Below are 23,927 nucleotides of genomic sequence, written 5' to 3' on the forward strand. Positions count from 1 at the left end.
AATACCTTATAGTGAAATAACGTTCACGTGTGCAGTGTGTACAAATATATTTTGTTTTAATATCACAAATAAATCTCCTGTCACAGAATGACAGCTAAATAGGCAATACAATTATAATAGAACAAACACGCAGTGAGATCTTCTTGTACATTTTGCTCCATGATTAGGGAAGTGGTGTGTTCACTCACACATGCACACAGAGAATCACAGGAGGTCTGGACAATTTTACGATATTTAATTTATTAACTATGATACAGATCACATAAGGCCTTCATCTTCATTACACCATTCTCAGTCAGACAAATTCCATGGTTTGCTGTAGATGCACAGTACTTCATCTTTCACTTGTTTTAAGCTACTGTATTTCACTTTCATTGATCTCACACTAATGTCATGTTTTAAAATCATGAAAATGGTTGAACATTCTCCCTTGGTGTGTTCTTAAATCATGCACTAAACTGAAGTGGCCTTAAACCATTCACAAAATTGTAAAAATTGACTTTCAATCATTGAAATACACACAAAAAATGTTTTCTACCATTGACTAAAGGGCAAAGTGTTAGACCCCCTAACATACAAATAAACAACCATTTTACTATTGTTTGGACAGCAGTCCTCTTCTTTTTCTCTACCATTTCCCAGCAGATCTGTCAGAGTTGTGTAGAAAATGAAGTGATGCAGCCACATAGGTCCTCTTAGCCAAAGACACATTCTACTGGGAGTTTGTTTTCCTATCCATCTCCAATCTGATCTTTTGTGCGTCTGGTAATACTGTACTGCACTGCCCTGGACTGGGTGAGGAGTCACTGCAGCGTTAGTCCATCAATCAGAGATAACTGCCTCCCACAGCAGGAAAACCCCAAAGATAAGTACCAGAGAGTGATCCCAAGTATTAATTAGTTGACCCTCATTACAACCAAAAGCTTTGACTGATCTGTTCTGAATTGGCAGCATGAGCAACATCCAAGATGGCTGACATCGAGTACAGCCATGATTCCTGGCCAATCCTCCATCAAGATGCCAGTGGCACTCCTCTCATGGGTCAACATTCATCTGATAGAAGAACCCAGAATATAGTAGGAGTATTCATTCAACTACTTTACATTGACTGCATGTTTGTTTTCTACAAGAGAGAGGACAGATAAAGACCAACATAAACCCCATAGTATACTGGAGCTACAGTAGTTACTCTTGCTTTGTTGACATTCCTGAGCATGAGTCCAGACACACGTGCACCATCTCTATAGGATATACTATACTGTTATTGCTGTACTGTAGTTAATTGCAGTGGCAGTGTTTTCTGTATGCACACCTTGCCTCAGTTTAAGGTCCTTAATATTAGATGAGTACAAAGAGCTCAATTGGCTAGATACCCACAGCAACATATCCAGCAACCTATCATTTTGCAATAGGGCAGTGGTTTCCATGGCCACCAGATAGCACAGTGGAACAGACACGGTACGTGTAGAGGCCTGGCCTGGTATTTTGATTTATTTTACCTTCATTTATTTAAGAACAAATTCTTATTTTCAATGACAGCCTAGGAACAGTGGGTTAACTGCCTTGTTCATGGGCAGAACGACAGATTTTTACCTTGTCAGCTCGAGGCTACCTGCCACCCCCAGTATGACTAACCTCACCCTTGTCATGCTACTGTCTGATGTTACTGTCAATCATTCCCATAATCAATCTTCAATGTGGCCATCAACCCCTAACTTATGGAGTGGATCTGACATCTCAACCAAGAGTATTCCTCTCCTGGATCCCAAAGGGTCTGATTAACTGACCCTGGCTCAAACTCACTTTCCTAAACACTACCACTCAAAACAGGTGACTTCCTTAGTCAAAACATCAGTAAAGCAACAGCAGTCCTTAAAAGAGGGGAAACTCCAGGCTATTCAAACCTGCATGCTCAGAACTATTTATAACATGGCTAAAAGGAATATGAAACCAATATTAATGGTTGGGTTTTCCATGGGGTTATAAAGTGAGCCCTGAATCCTCGAAAAGAACACATATAATAACAGGATCGTGTTAACGAGTCTCTTTACTACTGCCACGCCCACCCGGACATTAAAACAAACTAGTCAATTAATCAAGGTTGCATTTCATGGAACTTAACACTACAATTTAAAAGTGCTTCAGATAAGTATGAGGATACAAAAACAAGGGTTTGGATGTAAACAACGTTTTGATCTGCAAAGGACCCTTATGAGAGGCAATGGGTATGGTTCCTTGAGCTGTGAACTCGGCACACTAAAACATTCTGACCTAACAAACCCCTTTTAAAAACAAAACCCCTACAACATTCTGACCATTAAAGGGCATCCCTGGATGTCCCCACCCCAACCCCCTAGCAGGGGCCCTACAGGCAGACAGGGAGGCTCCCCTCACGGCTGTGTGTACGTTACCAACTACAGCCCTGAGAGAGGCACAGTCCATACATCCAGTGGCTACTTTCATTAACAAACAGAACATTTAAAAACTATTATTCGCAAATAAAAACATGGTGATGGGCACAAATCATATCTTCCAGCTTGACATGGAGGCTTGGACTTTTTTTTAAAAATCATAGTGTATTGTTAGGGTAAGAACGGTTGGTTGGCAGAGAGATGCTTACTGTAACAATGACACCCACTCTGTTCTGCCCCCAGCCCTCCTGTGAGTGAGTCGTAGGTAGAGTCAGGTTATCAGGGGCTATAGGGGGTGGAGTGGACGGGTCAGCATGGTGATCTGCATTGGCACACAGGTGACAGGGACGGGTCAGCATGGTGATCTGCATTGGCACACAGGTGACAGAGACGGGTCAGCATGGTGATCTGCATTGGCACACAGGTGACAGGGACGGGTCAGCATGGTGATCTGCATTGGCACACAGGTGACAGGGACGGGTCAGCATGGTGATCTGCATTGGCACACAGGTGACAGGGACGGGTTAGCATGATGCTGTTCACAAGTGGCAAGTTTATTTGTCAAACACTAATCGTCTCCTCTCTCTGTTAACATGTTATTATCGACGACCGAACAATGTACTATCAGTATGTATGTTTTGTGTGTGTGTGTGTGTGTGTAAGTGACTAAGGTCCAGCATATTCAGATCAGGGGTGCAGCAGCATCAGATCAGGGGTGCAGCAGCATCAGATCAGGGGTGCAGCATCTGTTCCCTTCTCAGTGTCTCTCACAGTGTCTCTTGCTCGGTGGGGGTATGGTGGGGGTGTTGGTGGAGGGGGGTCAGGAGGGACTGCAGGGGAGACTGGGGGGTGGTGGGTGGCGACTGCTGCAGGGGGCTGAAGTGCGTGGCGGTGGAGGGAGGGGAGGAGTGGTAGCAGGAATAAGTAGAGCCCCCGGTGAGGGTGGTGGTGGGGGAGGCACGGAGGCCAGCCAGGCCAGTGGGGGAGTCCAGGAGGGGCTGGTTGTAGAAGAAGAAAGCACACTGGTGGATGAAGGTCTCGATGATTGTCTGGTAGGTCCGCGTGGCCGTCAGGGCATCCATGGTGGTGAAGTCTGGCCGCATCAGAGTGGGCCAGAAACAGATGGACAGATTCTCACTGGTCATCAGGTTCTGTCTGCTCAACTGGCTCACCCTGGGAGAGACAACACAATACACCTCCATCAACAACAGCTACTAGTGTAATAACATTATTACACAGGTGTAAGAGCTACTTGATGATACATGTTACAAAAAATGCAAATGGTTTCAGTAACAATGCAGTCAGGGCCAAGGTCATAGAATGGAACAGTTAGCCAGTCTGATCTGCACTCACTTGTGTAAGTGGCTCATGACAAATCTGAAGACGTCATAGTTCTCCCTGGGAAACCTCCTCAGTACATCCTTCATGGTGTACAGCCTCTGTTCCCTGTCGTTGATCTCTGCACACACACACACACACACACACACACACACACACACACACACACACACACACACACACACACACACACACACACACACAGGAGGGAGGGAAGGGGTCAACGCTATGACTCATATGATATCAACACTGTTACTCCATCTGTTACTCCATATGCAGCATTACATACACACGCTATATATACACACAAGAGTATGTGGCCACCCCTTCAAATGATTGGATTCGGCTATTTCAGCCACACAGCCAGGCAGTCTCCATAGACAAATGTTTGGCAGTAGAATAGCCTTACTGAAGAGCTCAGTGACTTAGCCCCGTCATACGTCATTTCCAACAAGTCAGTTCGTCAAATTTCTGCCCTGCTAGAGCTGCCCCGGTCAACTGTAAGGGCTGCTATTGTGAAGTGGAAATGTCTAGGAGCAGCAACTGTTTAGCCGCAAAATGGTAGGCCACACAAGCTCACAGAACGGGACCGCAGAGTGCTGAAGCACCTAGCATGTAAAAATAATCTGTCCGCGGTTGCAACACTCACTATGGAGTTCCAAACTGACCCTGGAAGCAACATCTGCACAAGAACGGTTCGTTGGGAGCTTCATGAAATGGGTTTCCATGGCCGAGCAGCCGCACACAAGTACGATCTTTGTCCCCATGTGCAGTTACAAACCGAATGCCAAGTATCGTCTGGAGTGGTGTAAAGCTCGACGCCATTATACTCCGGAGCAGTAGAAACGCGTTTTCTGGAGTGATGAATCATGCTTCACCATCTGACAGTCCGACCGACTAATCTGGGTTTGGCGGATGCCAGGAGAACACTTCCTGCCCCAATATATAGTGCCAACTGTACACTTTGGTGGAGGAAGAATAATGGTCTGGGGCTGTTTATCATGGTTCAGGATAAGCCCCTTAGTTCTACTGAAGGGAAATATAATGACATTCTGGTTTGTCGAGATCGGTGTGGAACAACTTGACTGGTTTGCACCGAGCCCTGATATCAACCCCATCGAACACCTTTGGGATGAAGTGGAGCGCAGACTGTGAGCCAGGCCTAATCGCCCAACATCAGTGCCCGACCTCACTAATGCTCTTGTGGCTGAATGGAAGCATGTCCCCACAGCAATGTTCCAACATCTAGTGGAAAGCCTTCCCAGAAGAGTGGAGGCTGTTGCAGCAGCAAAGAGGGACCAACTCCATATTATTGCCCATGATTTTCAACAAGCAGATGTTCAACAAGCAGGTGTCCACATACTTTTGGTCATGTAGTGTACATACCTACATACATATTAGTATACAAACAGTTGAAGTCGGAAGTTTACATACACTTAGCTTGGAGTCATTAAAACTCGTTTTTTAACCACTCCACAAATGTCCTGTTAACAAACTATATTTTTGGCACATCTGTTAGGACATCTACTTTGTGCATGACACAAGTAATCTTTCCAACAATTGTTTACAGACAGATTATTTCACTGTATCACAATTTCAGTGGGCCAGAAGTTTACATACACTAAGTTGACTGTGTCTTTAAACAGCTTGGAAAATTCCAGAAAATGATGTCATGGCTTTAGAAGCTTCTGATAGACTAATTGACATAATTTGAGTCAATTGGAGGTGTACCCGTGGATGTATTTCAAGGCCTACCTTCAAACTCAGTGCCTCTTTGCTAGACATCATGGGAAAATCAAAAGAAATCAGCCAAGACCTTGCAGACCTCCACAAGTCTGGTTCATCCTTGGGAGCAATTTCCAAATGCCTGAAGGTACCACGTTCATCTGTACAAACAATAGTATGCAAGTATAAACACCATGGGACCACGCAGCCATCATACCGCTCAGGAAGGAAACGCATTCTGTCTCCTAGAGATGAACATACTGTGGTGCGAAAAGAGCAAATCAATTCCAGAACAACAGCAAAGGACCTTGTGAAGATGCTGGAGGAAACAGGTACAAAAGTATCTATAGCCACAGTAAAACGAGTCCTATAGCGACATAACCTGAAAGGCCGCTCAGCATGGAAGAAGCCACTGCTCCAAACCCGCCATAAAAAAGCCAGACTTCGGTTTGTAACTGCACATGGGTACAAAGATCGTACTTTTGGGAGAAATTTCCTCTGGTCTGATGAAACAAAAAATAGAACTGTTTGGTCATAATGACCATCGTTATGTTTGGAGGAAAAAGGGAGAGGCTTGCAAGCCGAAGAACACCAACCCAACCATGAAGCATGGGGGTGGCAGCATCATGTTGTGGGGAAGCTTTGCTGCAGGAGGGGCTGGTGCACTTCACAAAATAGATGGCATCATGAGGGAGGAAAATTACGTGGATATATTGAAGCAACATCTCAAGACATCAGTCAGGAAGAAAAAGCTTGACGCAAATGGGTCTTCCAAATGGACAATGAACCCAAGCACACTTCCAAAGTTGTGGCAAAATGGCTTAAGGGCAACAAGGTATTGGGAGTGGCCATCACAAAGCCCTGACCTCAATCCTATAGAACATTTGTGGGCAGAACTGAGCGTGTGTGAGCAAGGAGGCCTACAAACCTGACTCAGTTACACCAGCTGTCAGGAGGAATGGGCCATAATTCTCCCAGCTTATTGTGGGAAGCTTGTGGAAGGCTACCCAAAACATCTGACCCAAGTTAAACAATTTAAAGGCAATGCTACCAAATACTAATTGAGAGTATGTGAACTTCTGACCCGCTGTGAATGTGATGAAAGAAATAAAAGCTGAAATAAAATCACTCTACTATTATTCTGACATTTCACATTCTTAAAATAAAGTGGTGATCCTAACTGACCTAAGACAGGGAATTCTTTACTAGGATTAAATGTCAGGAATTGTATAAAACTGAGTTTAAATGTATTTGGCTAAGGTGTATGTAAACGTCTGAGACTTCAACTGTATATCCTCATCCACCCCTCTATGAGAGGTCCTCCCCAAACCCTTAGCCTGTAATAACCTGATACTTTCACAAGCACAAGAATCTTACCATACTCCATGTCTTTCTGAACCCTCCAGAACCCCAGTACCCCCATCCCTAACCCCAGCCAGCTCCATGTCTTTCTGAACCCCCCAGAACCCCTGTACCCCCACCCAGAACCACAGTAGCCCCATCCTTAACCCCAACCAACTCCATGTCTTTCTGAACCCTTCAGAACCCCAGTACCTCATCCCTAACACCAGCTAGCTACATGTCTTACTGAACCCTCCAGAACCCCAGTACCTCATCCCTTACCCCAGCTTGCTCCATGTCTTTCTGAACCCTTCAGAACCCCAGTACCTCATCCCTAACCCCAGCTAGCTCCATGTCTTTCTGAACCCTCCAGAACCCCAAAACCACTCCTTAAGCCCAACCAGCTCCATGTCTTTCTGAACCCTTCAGAACCCCAGTACCTCATCCCTAACCCCAGCTAGCTCCATGTCTTTCTGAACCCTCCAGAACCCCAAAACCACTCCTTAAGCCCAACCAGCTCCATGTCTTTCTGAACCCTTCAGAACCTCAGTACCTCATCCCTAACCCCAGCTAGCTACATGTCTTATTGAACCCTCCAGAACCCCAAAACCACTCCTTAAGCCCAACCAGCTCCATGTCTTTCTGAACCCTTCAGAACCCCAAAACCACTCCTTAACCCCAGCCAGCTCTGTGTCTTACTGAAGGCCTCAAGCAGCTCCACCTGCAGGATGCAGGGCACCAGGGGCTCTGGCAGCTCAGAGAAAAAGGCCTTCAGAGCCCCAGCCACCGTGTTGATGGCAAAGTCCTTCTCCACCAGGTCCAGCCCATGGTCTACAGGGGGAGAGAGGTAGACAGGGAGATAAAGACGGAAGAAGAGACGTAAAGGAAAGTGAGATGTAGAAGAAGAAAATCAAGAGAGGAGAGAGAGAGAAGAAGAGGGAGGTGAGGGGAAGGGAAAGAAAAATAGATAGAGGGAGGAGAAGGAGACCGGGGGGAAAGAGAAAATAATAGGGATGTTGTGTCAGAGGTAGTCATTTTGTCACTGTTCTAAATATATTTAGTTATGTCATCATTTCCTCTGCAGCTCATGTGTCTATATATTGATTAGCCACATAACTAATCAGGGTTAGTCCAGGTACTGGGGACAGACAGTGTGGCAAGTACAGTCGATCCCTCTGTGGGTCTGGTACATTGTTTTAGACCAGACAGACATGACTGGGTACAGCAACTCACCCTGGTCAAACTGCCTCTGCATACTCTCCATCTCACACTTGTTCCCGCTCACCCTGTAGAGCCCCTCTGTGTTGAGACCTGCAGAGAGACAGAGATAGAAACCACCATCTGCATTATGTCATCAACCATTTCCAGTAAAGTCAATGAGGACACTGCTGCAGTACAGTACAGGACATTGCTGCAGTACAGTACAGGACACTGCTGCAGTACAGTACAGTACAGGACACTGCTGCAGTACAGTACAGGACACTGCTGCAGTACAGTACAGGACACTGCTGCAGTACAGTACAGGACACTGCTGCAGTACAGTACAGGACACTGCTGCAGTACAGTACAGGACACTGCTGCAGTACAGTACAGGACACTGCTGCAGTACAGTACAGGACACTGCTGCAGTACAGCAGTTGATCATTGGCTACATTTGCTGTAGTGTAGTTATTTTAATAAGTCAAGAAGAACTAACGCCCTCACCCAGAACGACTTAAAGTATATCATATTGAAATTACACAACCACATAATGTGAGTATTGTAAGGAAAAACAATCACAGTGCAACAATAAGACATTACACAGTTTAATCCTTCAGCAACACAGGTTTACCTCAGAATAAACTTATTATCAATGAATAATATTATTTGTATGTTTTGCACAGCATCCAAGTCAAATAACATAATGAATCAGACAAATATACATATGAACAAACACAGCGGAGAAGAGGAGAAAGAAAATAGTGACCCACCTGTGGTCTCAATAAAGCGGACACACTTGTCAATGAAGAGTGGGATAGGTCTGTCTGGGCACACCACGTTGACCAGGGGCACCCCGAAGTAGCTGCTCTCCAGGGGCTTGGGAATAGAGGACCGAGCCTTTGGTCTGGTTTTCTGCAGAGAAACACAGGAATGTTGACATTGTTAATGACCACAGACGTCTACATTAGATTTTTGTACATTATGTCAACACTATGTTTATTCAGCTTGTCAGCTGCAAGATTTGCCTTTATGTATTCAGCATCAGAATCAACAGCTGTCGTTTCAAGTGTCTCAGTAACTCTGAAATAGAGGCTGCTTTCTTCTTAAAATTCCAACACTTTGGAATTTCACATGAATAACTTACTTTCTATGAATAGCATATTAGCATTGAGGAAAAGTTGAGTAAAACAATCAAGCAATTACCCAGTAAAAAAGGTTTTTAAAAGTAAAGAGATTACATGAAAAATCAAATTAACCATGTTGTCATTACTTAACCACGTTTATCGTATCAAAGCTGGCCAATTACCTACAATTGAAAGAACAGTCTTTCAAGCCTGAAAAGAATAGTGTTTACGCATTAGCAGTTAAGGGGAGACTACTAACTGAAGCAACACATACCTTGGCAGTTCGCCGCAGGCTCTTCAGAATGTTCCTCTTCTTGGGGTCCTCTCCCTCCTCATTGATGATGTCTCCTTTCAGGGTTCCGAAATCATCCTCCTTGGTTTTTGGCAGAGCCCCCATCTCGTCTTCGCTGCCAATGAAGCTGGTGCGGAAGCTGCTGAACTTGCCCAGGCGTTTAGAGCGGTCGCGGTAGAGTCGTGGCTTTACCCCCGCCGCCGAGAACTTCCTGCGGCGCTCCAGGGAGCTGCTGTCCGCCTCACTGTCTGAGCCGTTCCCGTTGGCGTGCATCCGATTGGCATTGCGGATGGTAATAATCTTGCCCTGCGTGCTGTCATGGGGCACAGAGTAGATGATCTCCTCGTTGCTGGGCCGGGGCTTGGACAAAGCATCCATGGGCTCTGCGTAGTCCGAGGGGTCGTAACCTCCGTCCCCACCTGGCACCCATGTCACAGCGGAGGGCAGGGAGCGACGGTGACCCATGGTGTCTGTGTTGTAGGGGTTTCTGCCCACCTTCCGGAAGTCAAAGGTCACAGAGGGCTTGGGTCTCACCTGGGGCGGGGCTTTGCTATTGAGCTTGTTCTCAAAGGAGCTGATGTCAGAGATGATAGAGACATCGCTGGAGTCCAGGTCAGGCAGGTTGAGGCTCCCACCATGGGAGGTGAGTGTGCCGTCGTAGTAAGGTGGGGATGGCTCCACGTCATCCATGTCAGAGTCTAGGAACATAGTGCCAGTGCTGGGTGAGCTACAGCGAGGGGAGTAGGCAGTCTCGTTAATGCAGGCCTCAGCCACGTTATCATACATGTGAGTGGCCTCCACGATGTTGCGTTTCTCCACCACCTCCATCAGGAAGGGATGAAACATCTCCATCCTGTGCAGGCCACCCACCACCCCTCCTGACCCACACACCACACTGTTGAACCTGCCCTCTATCTCTTGGGCCAGCTCCTCTCCCTGGACCAGCTGCTCTCTGGCAGACTCACTTTCTGTGAGCTCCACCTGGCTCTCCCCCACAGCCAGCAGCTGAACAGGAATGATGTCCTGGACCTCACATAGGAAGGCACACAGGGTCTCCAGAGAGGCCTTACGGCGGGCTGAGTACACAGCGATGTAGCCATGCACTAATCTGCTCTTCCTCAGGGAGAAGGAGGCGTGGTAGGAAAGGAGAGAGAGCTCAATCACCTGTTTGTGAGGCCCCACTGTCTGCTCCAGTATCACCGAGGTGCCACTGTTGGATGTTGGCCTGCAGTGCTGAGGCAGTAGGAAGGGAGAGAGGAGCTGTTCCACGTCATAGTTGTCTCCACACATCAAGCACATGACGATGCGGATGTCTGCCTCTGGGCTGGGCTGGTGAGGAGAGTCTCTGGGACCTGGAGTTTGAGGGGGCAGAGGTGGGGAGCTGCTACTGAAAGATGAGCTCCTTCTAGAGTCCAGAAGACCTCTCAATACTTGGTTGATCTGACTCTCATTCACATTGTGCCCATAGCCCACACCAGGTGAAGCCGGGTCGAGGAAGCTACACTGCAATCTCCTTGCTACCTGCTGTCCCTGTGTTATCAGACCTAAAGCAGTTTCTCCACCAATATCTGCATAGGTCCCTACACCCCTTTTAGTAACCAGGAGCAGAGATGTTAAAAGCTGAGCTATATGGCTGTCCCTTCTACCGATTGTTGACTCCCGCAACCTTTCAATGCTTTCTACGACGTAGGTTAGGGACTCTTTTGAGTTGTACAGACACAAGCACCCATGGGGTGTGAAGGTGGGAGTGTGGAAGGAGTTAACAGGAAGTCGTACATTGCCCTCGATAGGTCGCAGGGTGAGCTCATACATCTTCCCATCCAACACATATCGGTCGTCATTGGTACAGAGAGCTCTGATCTCATTGGCAAACTCCCTAGCCAGTCCGTCTTTGCCCAATATCACAAGGTTGATGCGGTCCGCTTTAATATCCCCAAAATAAGACTTCACGTTGAAGAATGGGTAGCATGTTGGGAAGCGTAAGGCCAGGAGCTGCTCTATCCTGAAGTCTCCACACTGTGGGCTGCTGGGACAGGTCTCCTTGGTGGGGTGGTAGACAAAGTGAATATGCTTCAATACCAGAGCATCTCTCTCAGCTGGAAGCTTCTGCAGGGCTTTGAACCGCTGCTCCTCCCCTAAAACCTCCTGGATGGCCCCCATCTTCTCCTTGCTGGGCTTTGCGTCCACCTCCAGCTCATAGAAGAGCTCGGAATACTCCAGCAGAAGCTCCTGGAAGTCCTCTTTAGCGTGGCCGATGATCTCTTTCTGGTGGCGGTTGTAGAGGTCCAGGTACTCTGATTCCTCCAACCATTGGTAGAAGTCTTCATTCATGATGAAGCTGCGGGCCTCTTCCCAGGGCTTGCCAGGCGTGACAAAGGGAGAACAGGCCAACTTGTGCTTGAACTCCTGCCTCATCTCAGCCCGCTTGCACTCATTCCTCAGGTGCTCCAGGTGGGCGTCGAAAATGTCCTCGGCTGGTAACGTTTCCAGCAGGTCTGAGGGGATGCGCTCATCCTCCATGTTGTCTATGTGAGACGTGTCCTCCCATGGAGAGTCCTCCAGAACCACAAACCAGTGGGCAAAGTGCTGCTTGGACTCCAGGACCTTCTGAACCCCAGACCAGCTCAGCTGGTCGATCTCATCCAGGTCAGGTACCAGGGAGCTAAGTGCTAGAGGAAGAGTGCTCAGATAGATTTTCCGACGTCTCTCAATGTGCTCCTGTTTCAGACGGTACACCAGCTGCTGGAAGAGCTTCTTGCATTTTGCTGTACCCTCCAGAAAGACGTATTCATTGAACTCTGAAGAGGTGTGCATGCGTCTGCTGGTGTTAAGCCAGGTCTCGTTGTGGTTCTTCACTATGCGGTTGACTAGCCATTCGTATCGGTCTTTAGCCAAGGCTATCTGCTGACTCTGAAGCTTGAGGGCCTCAAAGTAAGGAATGATCTTGGGCTTGCCCCTGCTCTTATCAATGAGTTGCACCAAAGTAAGGAAGGCTAGGTCAACATTGATGTTAGAGCGTGCAGATGTCTCCACTACTGGAAGACTCTTTTTAGTGATGGCGAAGGTGTGAGAATCTTTGATGTAGCGTTCAACCCCCTCATCACACTTGGTTAAGACCAGCACAATGGGCTTCTTTGTTTTGCTCAGATGACCATAAAGGTTTGTGACAAACTTCAACTGGTCGTCAAAGTTGCGGTTCATCCCCCTACTGACGTCCATACAGAGCACAAACCCGTCAGCCTGTAACTTGCCCTCTGGCATCTGCTTCTGCTCAAAGTCCTGCTCCAGCCCCAGCTGGTCCGTGCAGAAGTACATCAGCTTCTCTGCAGAGGCCAGCTTGGTGGAGGCCGCCCTCTTGATGTAGGGCTGCATGGCAGTGCTGCGGTGTGGCTGGAACGTCTGGTCATCAATGAACTCTGTCTGCTCCACCACATGCATCCTGCACTCCGGCCCCTCCTCTACCACCCGCCCCACCTCCCCCCAGAACAGGAAATGGTCATTGTTAACCACTCTACCCCCAAAGTCACTGGTGCTCAGCACTGACGTGTGGTCCAGATAGAAGTCATCGGCGCTGGGGCGCACAAAGCGGTTGCACAGACAGGACTTGCCCACTCCACACTGGCCCTTCTCTTTCTCAGTTCCTGACAAACCCACCACAATAAGGTTGTATGTGGGTGACTTAACATCTTGCTTTTTCGCCATCATTATCATCAGCTGACACTCATCCTGCCATAATCAGGCACTCGATCAGAGAGTACACTTGGACGTGTGTCCATAAAGTGGCACTGGGGATGAAGTTTAGTTGCCGTTTCCTCTAGTGTGCTACATGTTCTATCAACAACAGTGCAGGGGTGTAGCAAAGACAGAGGCTTCTCTCAGTCATTCCTAATGTAGCTATGACCCTGCCAGACAAAATAAAAGAGCACAAAAATAAGAATTAGCTAAACAAAATCTTACATTTAATGTTAAAAAATAACAAATACTAGTTTGAGAAAAGTTAACCTCATTTCTGCTCTTATCAACAACAAAAAAGATCAGTCAAACACCTTCACAAGAAAAACAGTGGTTAAAAGAAGACAACACTAAGAATAATTTCCCTTCAACTTAATAAGATAACAGTGAGTAGGGACATTCATTTCTAATCTCATCTCAAGCTGGGCTGGCCTTTTAATAGAACAGCAAATGAGATACACAAAGAAAAAAACTCAATATTCCCTGCAAATAAAGTGAGACCTAAAATACAGTGCCTTCAGAAAGTATTCATACCCCTTGACTTATTCCACATTGTTGTGTTCGACTGAATTTAAAATTTATTAAATAGATTTTCTTTCCCCCAAACTCATCGACATACAATACCCCATAATGACAAGTTTTTATAAATTTGTGCAAATTTATTGTGCAAACTACTTTACATATTCACACCCGCACTCATATTTGGCAGTGAATACAGCTGTGAGTCTTTCTGGATAAGTCTCTAAGAACTTTGCACACCTGGATTGTACAATATTAGCACATTCTTTTTGAACTCTGTCAAGTTGGTTGTTGATCATTGCTAGACAGCCATCTTAATGTATATTTTCAAGACAATTTACAGCACCAGTCAAAAGTTTGGACATGCATACTCATTCAAGAGTTTTTATTTTTATTATTTTCTACATTGTAGAATAATAGTGAAGACAAACTATGAAAAACACATGGAATCATGTAGTAGCCCCCCAACAAAAGTGTTAATCAAGTCAAAATATATTTTATATTCTTCAAAGTAGCCACCCTTTGCCTTGACAGCTTTGCTCACTCTTGACAATCTCTCAACCAGCTTCACCTGAAAGGCTTTTCTAACAGTCTTGAAGGAGATCCCACATATGCTGGGCACTCGTTGGCTGCTTTTCCGTCACTGTGGTCCAACTCATCCCAAACCATCTCAATTGGGTTGAGGTCGGGTGACTTTGGAGGCCAGGTCATCTGATGCACCACTCCATCACTCTCCTTCTTGGTAAAATAGCCCTTACACAGCCTGGAGGTGTGTTGGGTCATTGTCCTGTTGAAAAAACAAATGATAGTGGGACTAAGCGCAAACCAGATGGGATGGCGTATCGCTGCAGAAAGCTGTGGTAGCCATCCATGCTGGTTAAGTGTGCCTTGAATTCTAAATAAAATCAGTGTCACCAGAAAATAACCCCAACACATCACACCTCCTCCATGCATCACGGTGGGAACCACACATGTGGAGATCCGTTCACCTACTCTTGCTCTCACAAAGACATGGCAGTTGGAACCAAAAATCTCAAGTTTGGACTACAGACCAAAGGACAGATTTCCATCTGTCAAATGTCCATTGCTCGTGTTTCTTGGCCAAAGCAAGTCTTATTCTTATTGGTGTCCTTTAGTAGTGAAGACCTGATTCACGCAGTCCCCTCTGAACAGTTGATGTTTAGATGTGTCTGTTACTTGAACTCTGTGAAGCATTTATTTGGGCTGCAATTTACGAGGCTGGTAACTCTAATGAACATATCCTCTACAGCAGAGGTAACTCTGGGTCTTCCTTTCTTGTGGCGGTCCTCGTGAAAGCCAGTTTCATCATAGCGTTTGATGGTTTTTGTGACTGCACTTGGAGAAACTTTCAAAGTTCTTGACATTTTCCGGATTGATTGACCTTCATGTCTTATAGTAATGATGGTCTGTCGCTACTCTTTGCTTAATTGAGCTGTTCTTGCCATAATATGGACTTGGTCTTTTACAAAATAGGGCTATCTTCTGTATATCACCCCTACCTTGTCAAAACACACCTGATGGACTCAAATGCTTAACAAGGAAAGACATTCCACAAATTAACAAGGCACAACTGTGAATTGAAATGCATTCCAGGTGACTACCTCATGAAGCTGGTTGAGAGAATGCCAACAGTGTGCAAAGCTGTTATCAAGGCAAAGGGTGGCTACTTTGAAGAATCTCAAATATATTTGGATTTGTTTAACACTGTTTTGGTTACCTCATGATTCCATGTGTGTTATTTTATACTGAAATATCAAATTTACATAAGTATTCTGACCCTTTACTCAGTAATTTGCTGAAGCACCTTTGGCAGCAATTAAAGCATTGGGTCTTCTTGGTTAGGATGCTACAACATTCGCACACCTGTATTTGGGGAGTTTCTCCCATTCTTCTCTGCAAATTCTCTTAAACTCTGTCAGGTTGAATGGGGAGCGTCAATGTACAGCTATTTTCAGGAATTTCCAGAGCTGTTCGATCGGGTTCAAGTCCGGGGCTCTGGCTGGGCCACTCAAGGACATTCAGAGACTTGTCCCGTAGCCACTCCTGCATTGCCTTAACTGTATGCCCAGAGTCGTTGTCTAGTTGGAAGGTGACCCTTCACCCCAGTCTGAGGTCTGGAGCAGGTTTTCATCAAGGATCTTTCTGTACTTTGCTCGGTTCATCTTTCCCTCGATCCTGAAAAATAGCCTAACAGCATGATGCTACAACCACCATGCTTCACCGTCGGGATGGTGCCATGCTTCCTGTAGGCACTGTATGTTGAGGGGGTATGTAGTAAAACTAGATATCATTTTCTTTCCTTGCCTTGTATGAGAGGTGTCACCTGAAAGGATTCTACATGGGACTGGAGTCACACCATTCTGACCGCTCAGCAATGGGTCCACATTATTTACCTCAATGACAAGTGTATCACATATAGGCTACTGACAAGCACACAAAAGGATCACAACAACTACAGTACATGTGATGGAGATATTGGCGCTGCATTGGAAAGCGGACATTTTAAGGCAACATAACTTTAGTCTGGCCAAGAGAAGCTAGAACAATTTATAGTATAGTTCCTTCAATACTTACAGTACACCATTGCGCTATATTGTGTATTATTTTTTTTCCCCACTGATCTTTTTTTGTACATAATGTTTCCGCCATAGTTTCCTATGACCGAAAAAAGCTTTTGGACATTAGAACAGCCATCACTAACCTCGATTTGGACGAGGCCTTCTACTTCAATGAGATGGAGGCGAAATACATTAAGTCTGTAATATACTATACTTCTCTGAGTCATGGCTGAACAAGGACAATATACATCTAGCTGTTTTTTCTATGCATCAGCAGGCCAGAAGGTCTGAGCCCGGTAAGATCAGGGGGTGGTGTGTGTCTCTTTGTTAACAACAGCTGGTGAGCAATCTCTAATATTAAGGAAGTCTCGAGGTTCTGCTCGCCTGAGTTAGAATACCTCATGATAAGCTGCAGACCATACTATTTACCATACTATAGCTGTCTATTTACCATACTATAGCTGTCTATTTACCATACTATAGCTGTCTATTTACCATACTATAGCTGTCTATTTACCATACTATAGCTGTCTATTTACCATACTATAGCTGTCTATTTACCAGTACAAACTGATGCTGGCACTAAGACCACACTCAACAAGATGTATAGGGGCCATAAGCAAACAAGAAAATGCTCTTCCAGAGGCGGCACAACCAATTACCAATGATTTGAATGCAGGGAAACTGAAATCCGTTTTACCAGCATGTCACCTGTTTAACTAGAGAGAAGAAGAAAATACTCTAGATCACCTTTCCTCCACACACAGAGACACATACAAAGCTCTCCCTCCATTTGGCAAATCTGATCATAACTATATCCTCCGGATTCCTGCTTACGAGCAAAAACTCAAACGGGAAGTATCAGTGACACGCTCAATACGGAAGTGGTCCGATGAAGCGGATGCTGCACTAGCACAGACTGGAATATGTTCCGGGATTTATCTGATGGCATTGAGGAGTTTACCACATTGGTCACTGGTTTCATTAATAGGTGCATCGACGACGTCATCTCCACAGTGTCCATATCCCAACCAGAAGCCATGGATTACAGGCAACATTCGCACTGAGCTAAAGGCTCGAGATTCCACTTTCAAGGAGTGGGACTCTAATCCGGACGCTTATGAGAAATCCCGCTACGCACTACAGTGAACCATGAAACAGGCAAAGCGCCAATACAGGAATAAGATCGAATCCTACAACACTGGCTCTGACCTCTTGTATTATTTATATCTTAATGTTTTTGCACTGACTCTCTTGAACAAGGTCTATGCACGCTCACTATACTCCATCCAAAAACACTATACTGACACTCCAACACACACACAAGCATATTGACACCACACACACTGCTGCTACTCGGTTTATTATATATCCTGATTGCCTGGTCACTTTTACCTCTACCCACATGTACATACTGAATTACCTCAACTACCTCATACCCTTGCACATTGACTCAGTACTGGTACTTCTTGTATATAGTCTCGTTGTTATTTTGTTACCATATTTATTTGAGCAAATATTTTTCTTACTTTTTTAACTCTATTGTTGGGAATTGGCTCGTGAGTAAGCATTTCACAGTGCAGATTACACCCGTTGTATTCGGCGCATGTGACCAATAAAATGGGATTTGATGTTGGTCATGTCAAGTGAATCAAATCAGGGTTACAATACCCTATAGACAGCTTGGGATTGAATCATTAACCTGCTAGTAAGTAGTCCGGTTCCCTAACCATAAAGCTCTATTGTACTTCTGCCCAGAGCTATCTTTATTTTGGCACTTTTTCATACTACTCATGACTTGGCAGGTTTTGTAGTGTGAGCAGGGAGGGGAGTGGAGTGGAGGAAAAGGAGAAGCACTCTTCACACTAATTGGAATCCCATCCTACCTATTGCTAGTCAAGACCATTGAAGGGATGGATGGTCTCGGTGTCCTTCATAACCATGCAAGATAAGTCCTCCATCTCGAGGGTGGCCAAGGACCACTTCGGACAAAGAGCTGGGCAGTGGTGTTGGATTCCTTGCCAACCGGGACCTTTAGCGGTCACTATTAAGTAGAAATGCTCTCAATAATGGACTTGATCATGGATGAATGACAAACATTTACAGTGCATTAGGAAAGTATTCAGACCCCTTGACTTTTCCCACTTTGTTACGTTACAGCCTTATTCTAAAATTGATCAAATAAAAATCCTCATCAATATATTACCCATAATAACAAAGTGAAAACAGGTTTTAATTTAAAAAAAATATATATATATTTTTTTACAAATGTATAAAAATAAAAAATACAACTTTCTTAGGGCTGAGATCCCGTTAACGGGATCGTTATAACAGTCAGTGAAAGTGCAGGGCGCCAAATTCAAAACAGAAATCTACTAATTAAAATTCCTCAAACACATCGTATACCATTTTAAAAGGGAATATTGTTGTTAATCCCACCACAGTGTCCAATTTCAAATAGGCTTTACAGCAAAAGCACAACAAACGATTATGTTAGGTTAGAGCCATATCACAGAAAAACAGCCATTTTTCCAGCCAAAGAGTGGAGTCACAAAAATCAGAAACAGAGATAGAATTAATCACTAACCTTTGATGATCTTCATCACATGACACTCATAGGACTTCATGTTACACAATACATGTATGTTCTGTTCGATAAAGTTCATATTTATAAAACAAAATCTCAGTATACATTGGCACATTACGTTCACACACTAAGCAAACCATGCAATAATCTGAGTACGGCGCTCAGAGAACCAACAAGCCAAAAAGATAGCCATATTGTGCAGTCAACAGAAGTCATAAATAATATTTATGATGTTAACTTACCTTTGATGATCTTCATCAGAATGCACTCCCAGGAATCCCAGTTCCACAATAAATGTTTGATTTGTTCGATAATGTCCATCATTTATGTCCAAATAGTTACTTTTGTTAGAGCGTTTGGTAAACAAATCAAAACTCACGAAGCGCGTTCACTAGTTGCAGGCGAAATGTTAAAAAGTTCCGTTACAGTCCGTAGAAACATGTCAAACGATGTATAGAATCAATCTTTAGGATGTTTTTAACATAAAACATCAATAATATTCCAACCGGAGAATTCCTTTGTCTTCAGAAAAGCAAATGTAACGGGAGCTACCTCTCATGTGAATGTGCATGACTGCTGGCAGACCTCTGACTCATTCCCCTCTCATTCAGCCCCCCTTCATAGTAGAAGCCTCAAACAAGTTTCTAAAGATGGATGACATCAAGTGGAAGCCTTAGGAAGTGGACGATGAACAATATCCCACTGTATCTTCAATTTGGTCTGAGTTGAAAATCAACCAACCTCAGATTTCCCACATCCTGGTTGGATTTGTTCTCAGGTTTTTGCCTGCCAGAGTTCTGTTATACTCACGGATATCATTCAAACAGTTTTATAAACTTCAGAGTGTTTTCTATCCAAATAGACTAGTAATATGCATATATTACCAACTGGGACTGAGGAGCAGGCAGTTTACTCTGGGCACCTTATTCATCCAAGCTACTCAATACTGCCCCCAGCCATAAGAAGTTAAGTATTCAGACCCTTTACTATGAGACTAGAAATTGAGCTTAGGTGCATCCTGTCTCCATTGATCATCCTTGAGATGTTTGTACAACTTGATTGGAGTCCACCTGTGGTAGGTAGCCTAGTGGTTAGAGCATTGGGCGCGTAACCGAAAGGTTGCTAGATCAAATCCCTGAGCTGACAAGGTACAAATCTGTTGTTCTGCCCCTGAACAAGGCAGTTAACCCACTGTGCCTAGGCAGTCACTGTCAATAAGAATTTGTTCTTAACTGACTTTCCTAGTTAAATAAAAAATGTAATTAATAAAAAAAATTCAACTGGACATTTTTTTAGAAAGGCACAAGTCTGTCTACATAAGGTCCCACGGTTAACACAGCATGTCAGAGGAAAAACCAAGCCACGAGGTCGAAGGAATTGTCCTTAGAGTGCAGAGACAGGATTGTGAGGGGGCACAGATCTGGTGAAGGGTACCAAAAAATTTCCTGGCCATGGACCCAAAATATTGATGTTTTGTTCCCCAAGCCACTTAGTTATCACTTTTGCCTTATGGCAAGGTGCTCCATCATGCTGGAAAAGGGATTGTTCGTCACCAAACTGTTCCTGGATGGTTGGGAGAAGTTGCTCTCGGAGGTTGTGTTGGTACCATTCTTTATTCATGGCTGTGTTCTTAGGCAAAATTGTGAGTGAGCCCACTCCCTCGGCTGAGAAGCAACCCCTCACATGAATGGTCTCAGGATGCTTTACTGTTGACATGACACAGGAATGATGGTAGCGCTCACCTTGTCTTCTCCGGACAAGCTTTTTTCCGGATACCCCAAACAATCGGAAAGAGGATTCATCAGAGAAAATGACTTTACCCCAGTTCTCAGCAGTCCAATCCCAGTAACGTTTGCAGAATATCAGTATGTCCCTTGTGTTTTTCCTGGAGAGAAGTGGCTTCTTTGCTGCCCTTCTTGACACCAGGCCATCCTCCAAAAGTCTTTGCCTCACTGTGCGTGCAGATGCACTCACACCTGCCTGCTGCCATTCCTGAGCAAGCTCTGTACTGGTGGTGCCCTGATCCCGCAGCTGAATCAACTTCAGGAGACGGTCCTGGCGCTTGCTGGACTTTCTTGAGCGCCCTGAAACCTTCTTCACAACAATTGAACCGCTCTCCTTGAAGTTCTTGATGATCTGATAAATGGTTGATTTAGGTGAAATCTTACTGGCAGCAAGCCCTTTTTGTGCAAAGCAATGATGATGGCACGTGTTTCCTTGCAGGTAACCATGGTTGACAGAGGAAGAACAATGATTCCAAGCACCACCCTCCTTTTGAAGCTTCCAGTCTGTTATTCAAACTCAATCAGCATGATAGAATGATCTCCAGCCTTGTCCTCGTCAACACTCACACCTGTGTTAATGAGAGAATCACTGACATGATGTCAGCTGGTCCTTTTGTGGCAGGGCTGAAATGCAGTGGAAATGTTTTTTGGGGATTCAGTTCATTTGCATGGCAAAGAGGGACTTTGCAATTAAATACAATTAATCTGATCACTCCTCATAACATTCTGGAGTATATGCAAATTGCAATCATACAAACTGAGGCAGCAGACTTTGTGAAAATGTATATTTGTGTCATTCTCAAAACTTTTGGCCACGACTGTATACTGGCTATGACATCTCAAAATGGACAAACAAGACAAAGACAAGCAAATATCTTTTAAGGGTGTATGCGAGCACACTCGTTCGGTTCGCCTTGCCGACAATGGCGAGCCGCCAGCTTAATCACTGTAACTTTTGCAGAATATCAGTATGTCCCTTGTCCCGCGGCAGGGTAGCCTAGTGGTTAGAGCGTTGGACTAATAACCGCAAGGTTGCAAGTTCAAACCCCCGAGTTGACAAGGTACAAATCTGTCATTCTGCCCGTGAACAGGCAATTAACCCACTGTTCCTAGGCCATCATTGAAAATAAGAATTTGTTCTTAACTAACTTGCCGAGTTAAATAAAGTTTATAAAAAATAAAAATAGAATCAGGTAAGTTGGGGTAATATTGTTTGTCAAGTTGCCTAGCAGTATATTTTATACACAGAGGATGGGACCATACTGGAGATGCTCCATAACTAGAACCAATGCGCAAACAGGAAAAACAATGTATGATAGTCTCGTTTATAAATCGAGAGTGAAATACAACCTCATCTCTAACTTGTAGGCTCAGCATTCCCTAACAGTCCCATTGCAAGTCAGAATGTTGAACAAAGTTCATTTCAACTTACTTTACCTGACAATTTTGCCCCCATGTCAAAGGTAATCTGAGACAAAATAGCCACAGGGAAGCGTTATCAACCCAACCTTCAGTACGCTGGTCTGTATAAAAGGGTTTTTTGCACCCTACAAACACTTGAGCAATATGGCTGAGCCTAACCGAACCACAGACCGAATGTTGTCCCACGTTATCATATGGCAAATTCCACAAACACTTCCAGCTGATTGAGAGGAAACGTGCTTTGGTCGACTATGTTTGATTATTGTGATGTTCAATGCGTCAGGAGATTGAAAATACAAGCGAGAGAACCTCCGAGAGAAATTAGGGTAAACAACATTTTCCTGTGGATACCCCATCTCCACCTCCTACTGTCAAAAGGACCAACAGCACAGACAACCGATAGAGTAAATATAATTTTATTCAACATTATGGCTTGTAGACTCCTGTCTTTTTAGGCAGACTTCCTTCAGACTGAATATCCGTGGGGTAACCATGGTAACATACTGATGTTTAGGCAAGAGGATGCTCAAAGTACATCCAGAAAACAACCATACTGTGTTATTGTGATACAATCACGCATGTAAATAGAAACATATACATACTGTCTGTGTGTGTGTGTCTGAGTGTGTGTCTGAGTGTGTGTACCGTTTCACTATTGAAATGAAATGTGTCAACATAGGCTACTGCCATTCAATAAAACGTTATTGTTTATAAAATGTGGCATCTCATGTTCTAAACCTATAGAAAATTCAAACCATGTCTACATTCCTCAGCAAAGGCACAGTAGGAAGTCAATTGCGCTGAGCTAGGCCTGACAGACAACCAGATTGAACAGGCAAATTCTTTGGAAGTGAAAACAGGCAAGTCACTATCCTACCCTGTGATTTTAAAGATACATGGCTTTCTACATTCAGAAGAACACATATACTTGCGTCATATTGTTCAAAGTCGTCAATATAGCGGGTTACAACTCCTTATGCATATTGTAATGGATTAGCAAAGGTTTTGGAATGAATGTTCATGGAAAGGACTGGCCACACCAGGCCTCTTGTCCACAGAATAAATTGCCGAATCGTAACTAAAACACATTTACCTCGTATTTCCGAATCCACTTGGACTTTTTAAAAATCAGCAGTTTCACTCAAATATACATTTGTAACAGACAATTGTTACAATTGTGCGTAAATTGATCATGAGAATGTCTCTCGAACACTGGTTTCAATCCGTGTTTCAGATTAAAATGGGGAGAAAGTGAATACATACCATCGCATTCTCCCTGCATCCGTCAGGCCAGCGCTTGCCGCAGCCCTGTCCGCATGATATGCATGTACATAAGAAACAAAAATAACGTGGCTCTTCTGATTCCCAGACAGAACTAAGTAGGTTATTATTGTTTACTTACATATTAATTGTAAATCTACATCTCGATGGTGTTCTAATCCATTGATCTGTTTGTCTTTTTTTGTGATAATAAAACTACAAAGGTAAAAACATTTTTCTTTTTCTCTCCTTGTTAAAAATGAAAGGCGTATAAAAGCTTGTTTCGCCGTCTTCTCCTTGCTTCACCACGTTGCTTTTGACGAATTATTATGCCCATTGTTGTGGCAACATCATACTGGATCGATCATGCACGGGACACCGGTCGAGTTGCTGCACTTCCTGTACAATGTTTCTTCTAAACAGCCCTAATGCAACAAATTGGTAACGTCCTTATCAATTTAACAAGAGATGGCGTGTGTGAAAGTGTTTTTTTTCCAGCTTCCCAATAATGGCGACGGCCCTTCTCCCAGAGCTAATTCTCTTCTCCTTTTCTCTGAAAAAAAGCAACTACGGAGACAGACGCGGAGGAGACTCGCCCAGCGGCACGCACACA

At 44.5% G+C, this 23,927-nt stretch overlaps 1 protein-coding gene across 1 annotated transcript; it reads right to left on the reverse strand.

Annotated features, from left to right (window-relative positions):
- Positions 1–220: 220 nt before the first annotated feature.
- LOC135550576 (rho GTPase-activating protein 35-like) lies at positions 221–23,927 on the reverse strand. Its single transcript, XM_064981513.1, has 7 exons — positions 23,318–23,927; positions 9,414–13,333; positions 8,786–8,927; positions 8,049–8,126; positions 7,515–7,646; positions 3,765–3,870; positions 221–3,584 (listed from the first exon to the last, which is right to left on the reverse strand). The coding sequence occupies exons 2-7, from the start codon at positions 13,140–13,142 to the stop codon at positions 3,179–3,181; spliced, it is 4,593 nt and encodes a 1,530-aa protein (XP_064837585.1). The 5' UTR covers positions 13,143–13,333; positions 23,318–23,927; the 3' UTR covers positions 221–3,178.

Source organism: Oncorhynchus masou, chromosome 12 (assembly GCF_036934945.1).
Source record: "Oncorhynchus masou masou isolate Uvic2021 chromosome 12, UVic_Omas_1.1, whole genome shotgun sequence".
Classification (NCBI taxonomy): domain Eukaryota; kingdom Metazoa; phylum Chordata; class Actinopteri; order Salmoniformes; family Salmonidae; genus Oncorhynchus; species Oncorhynchus masou.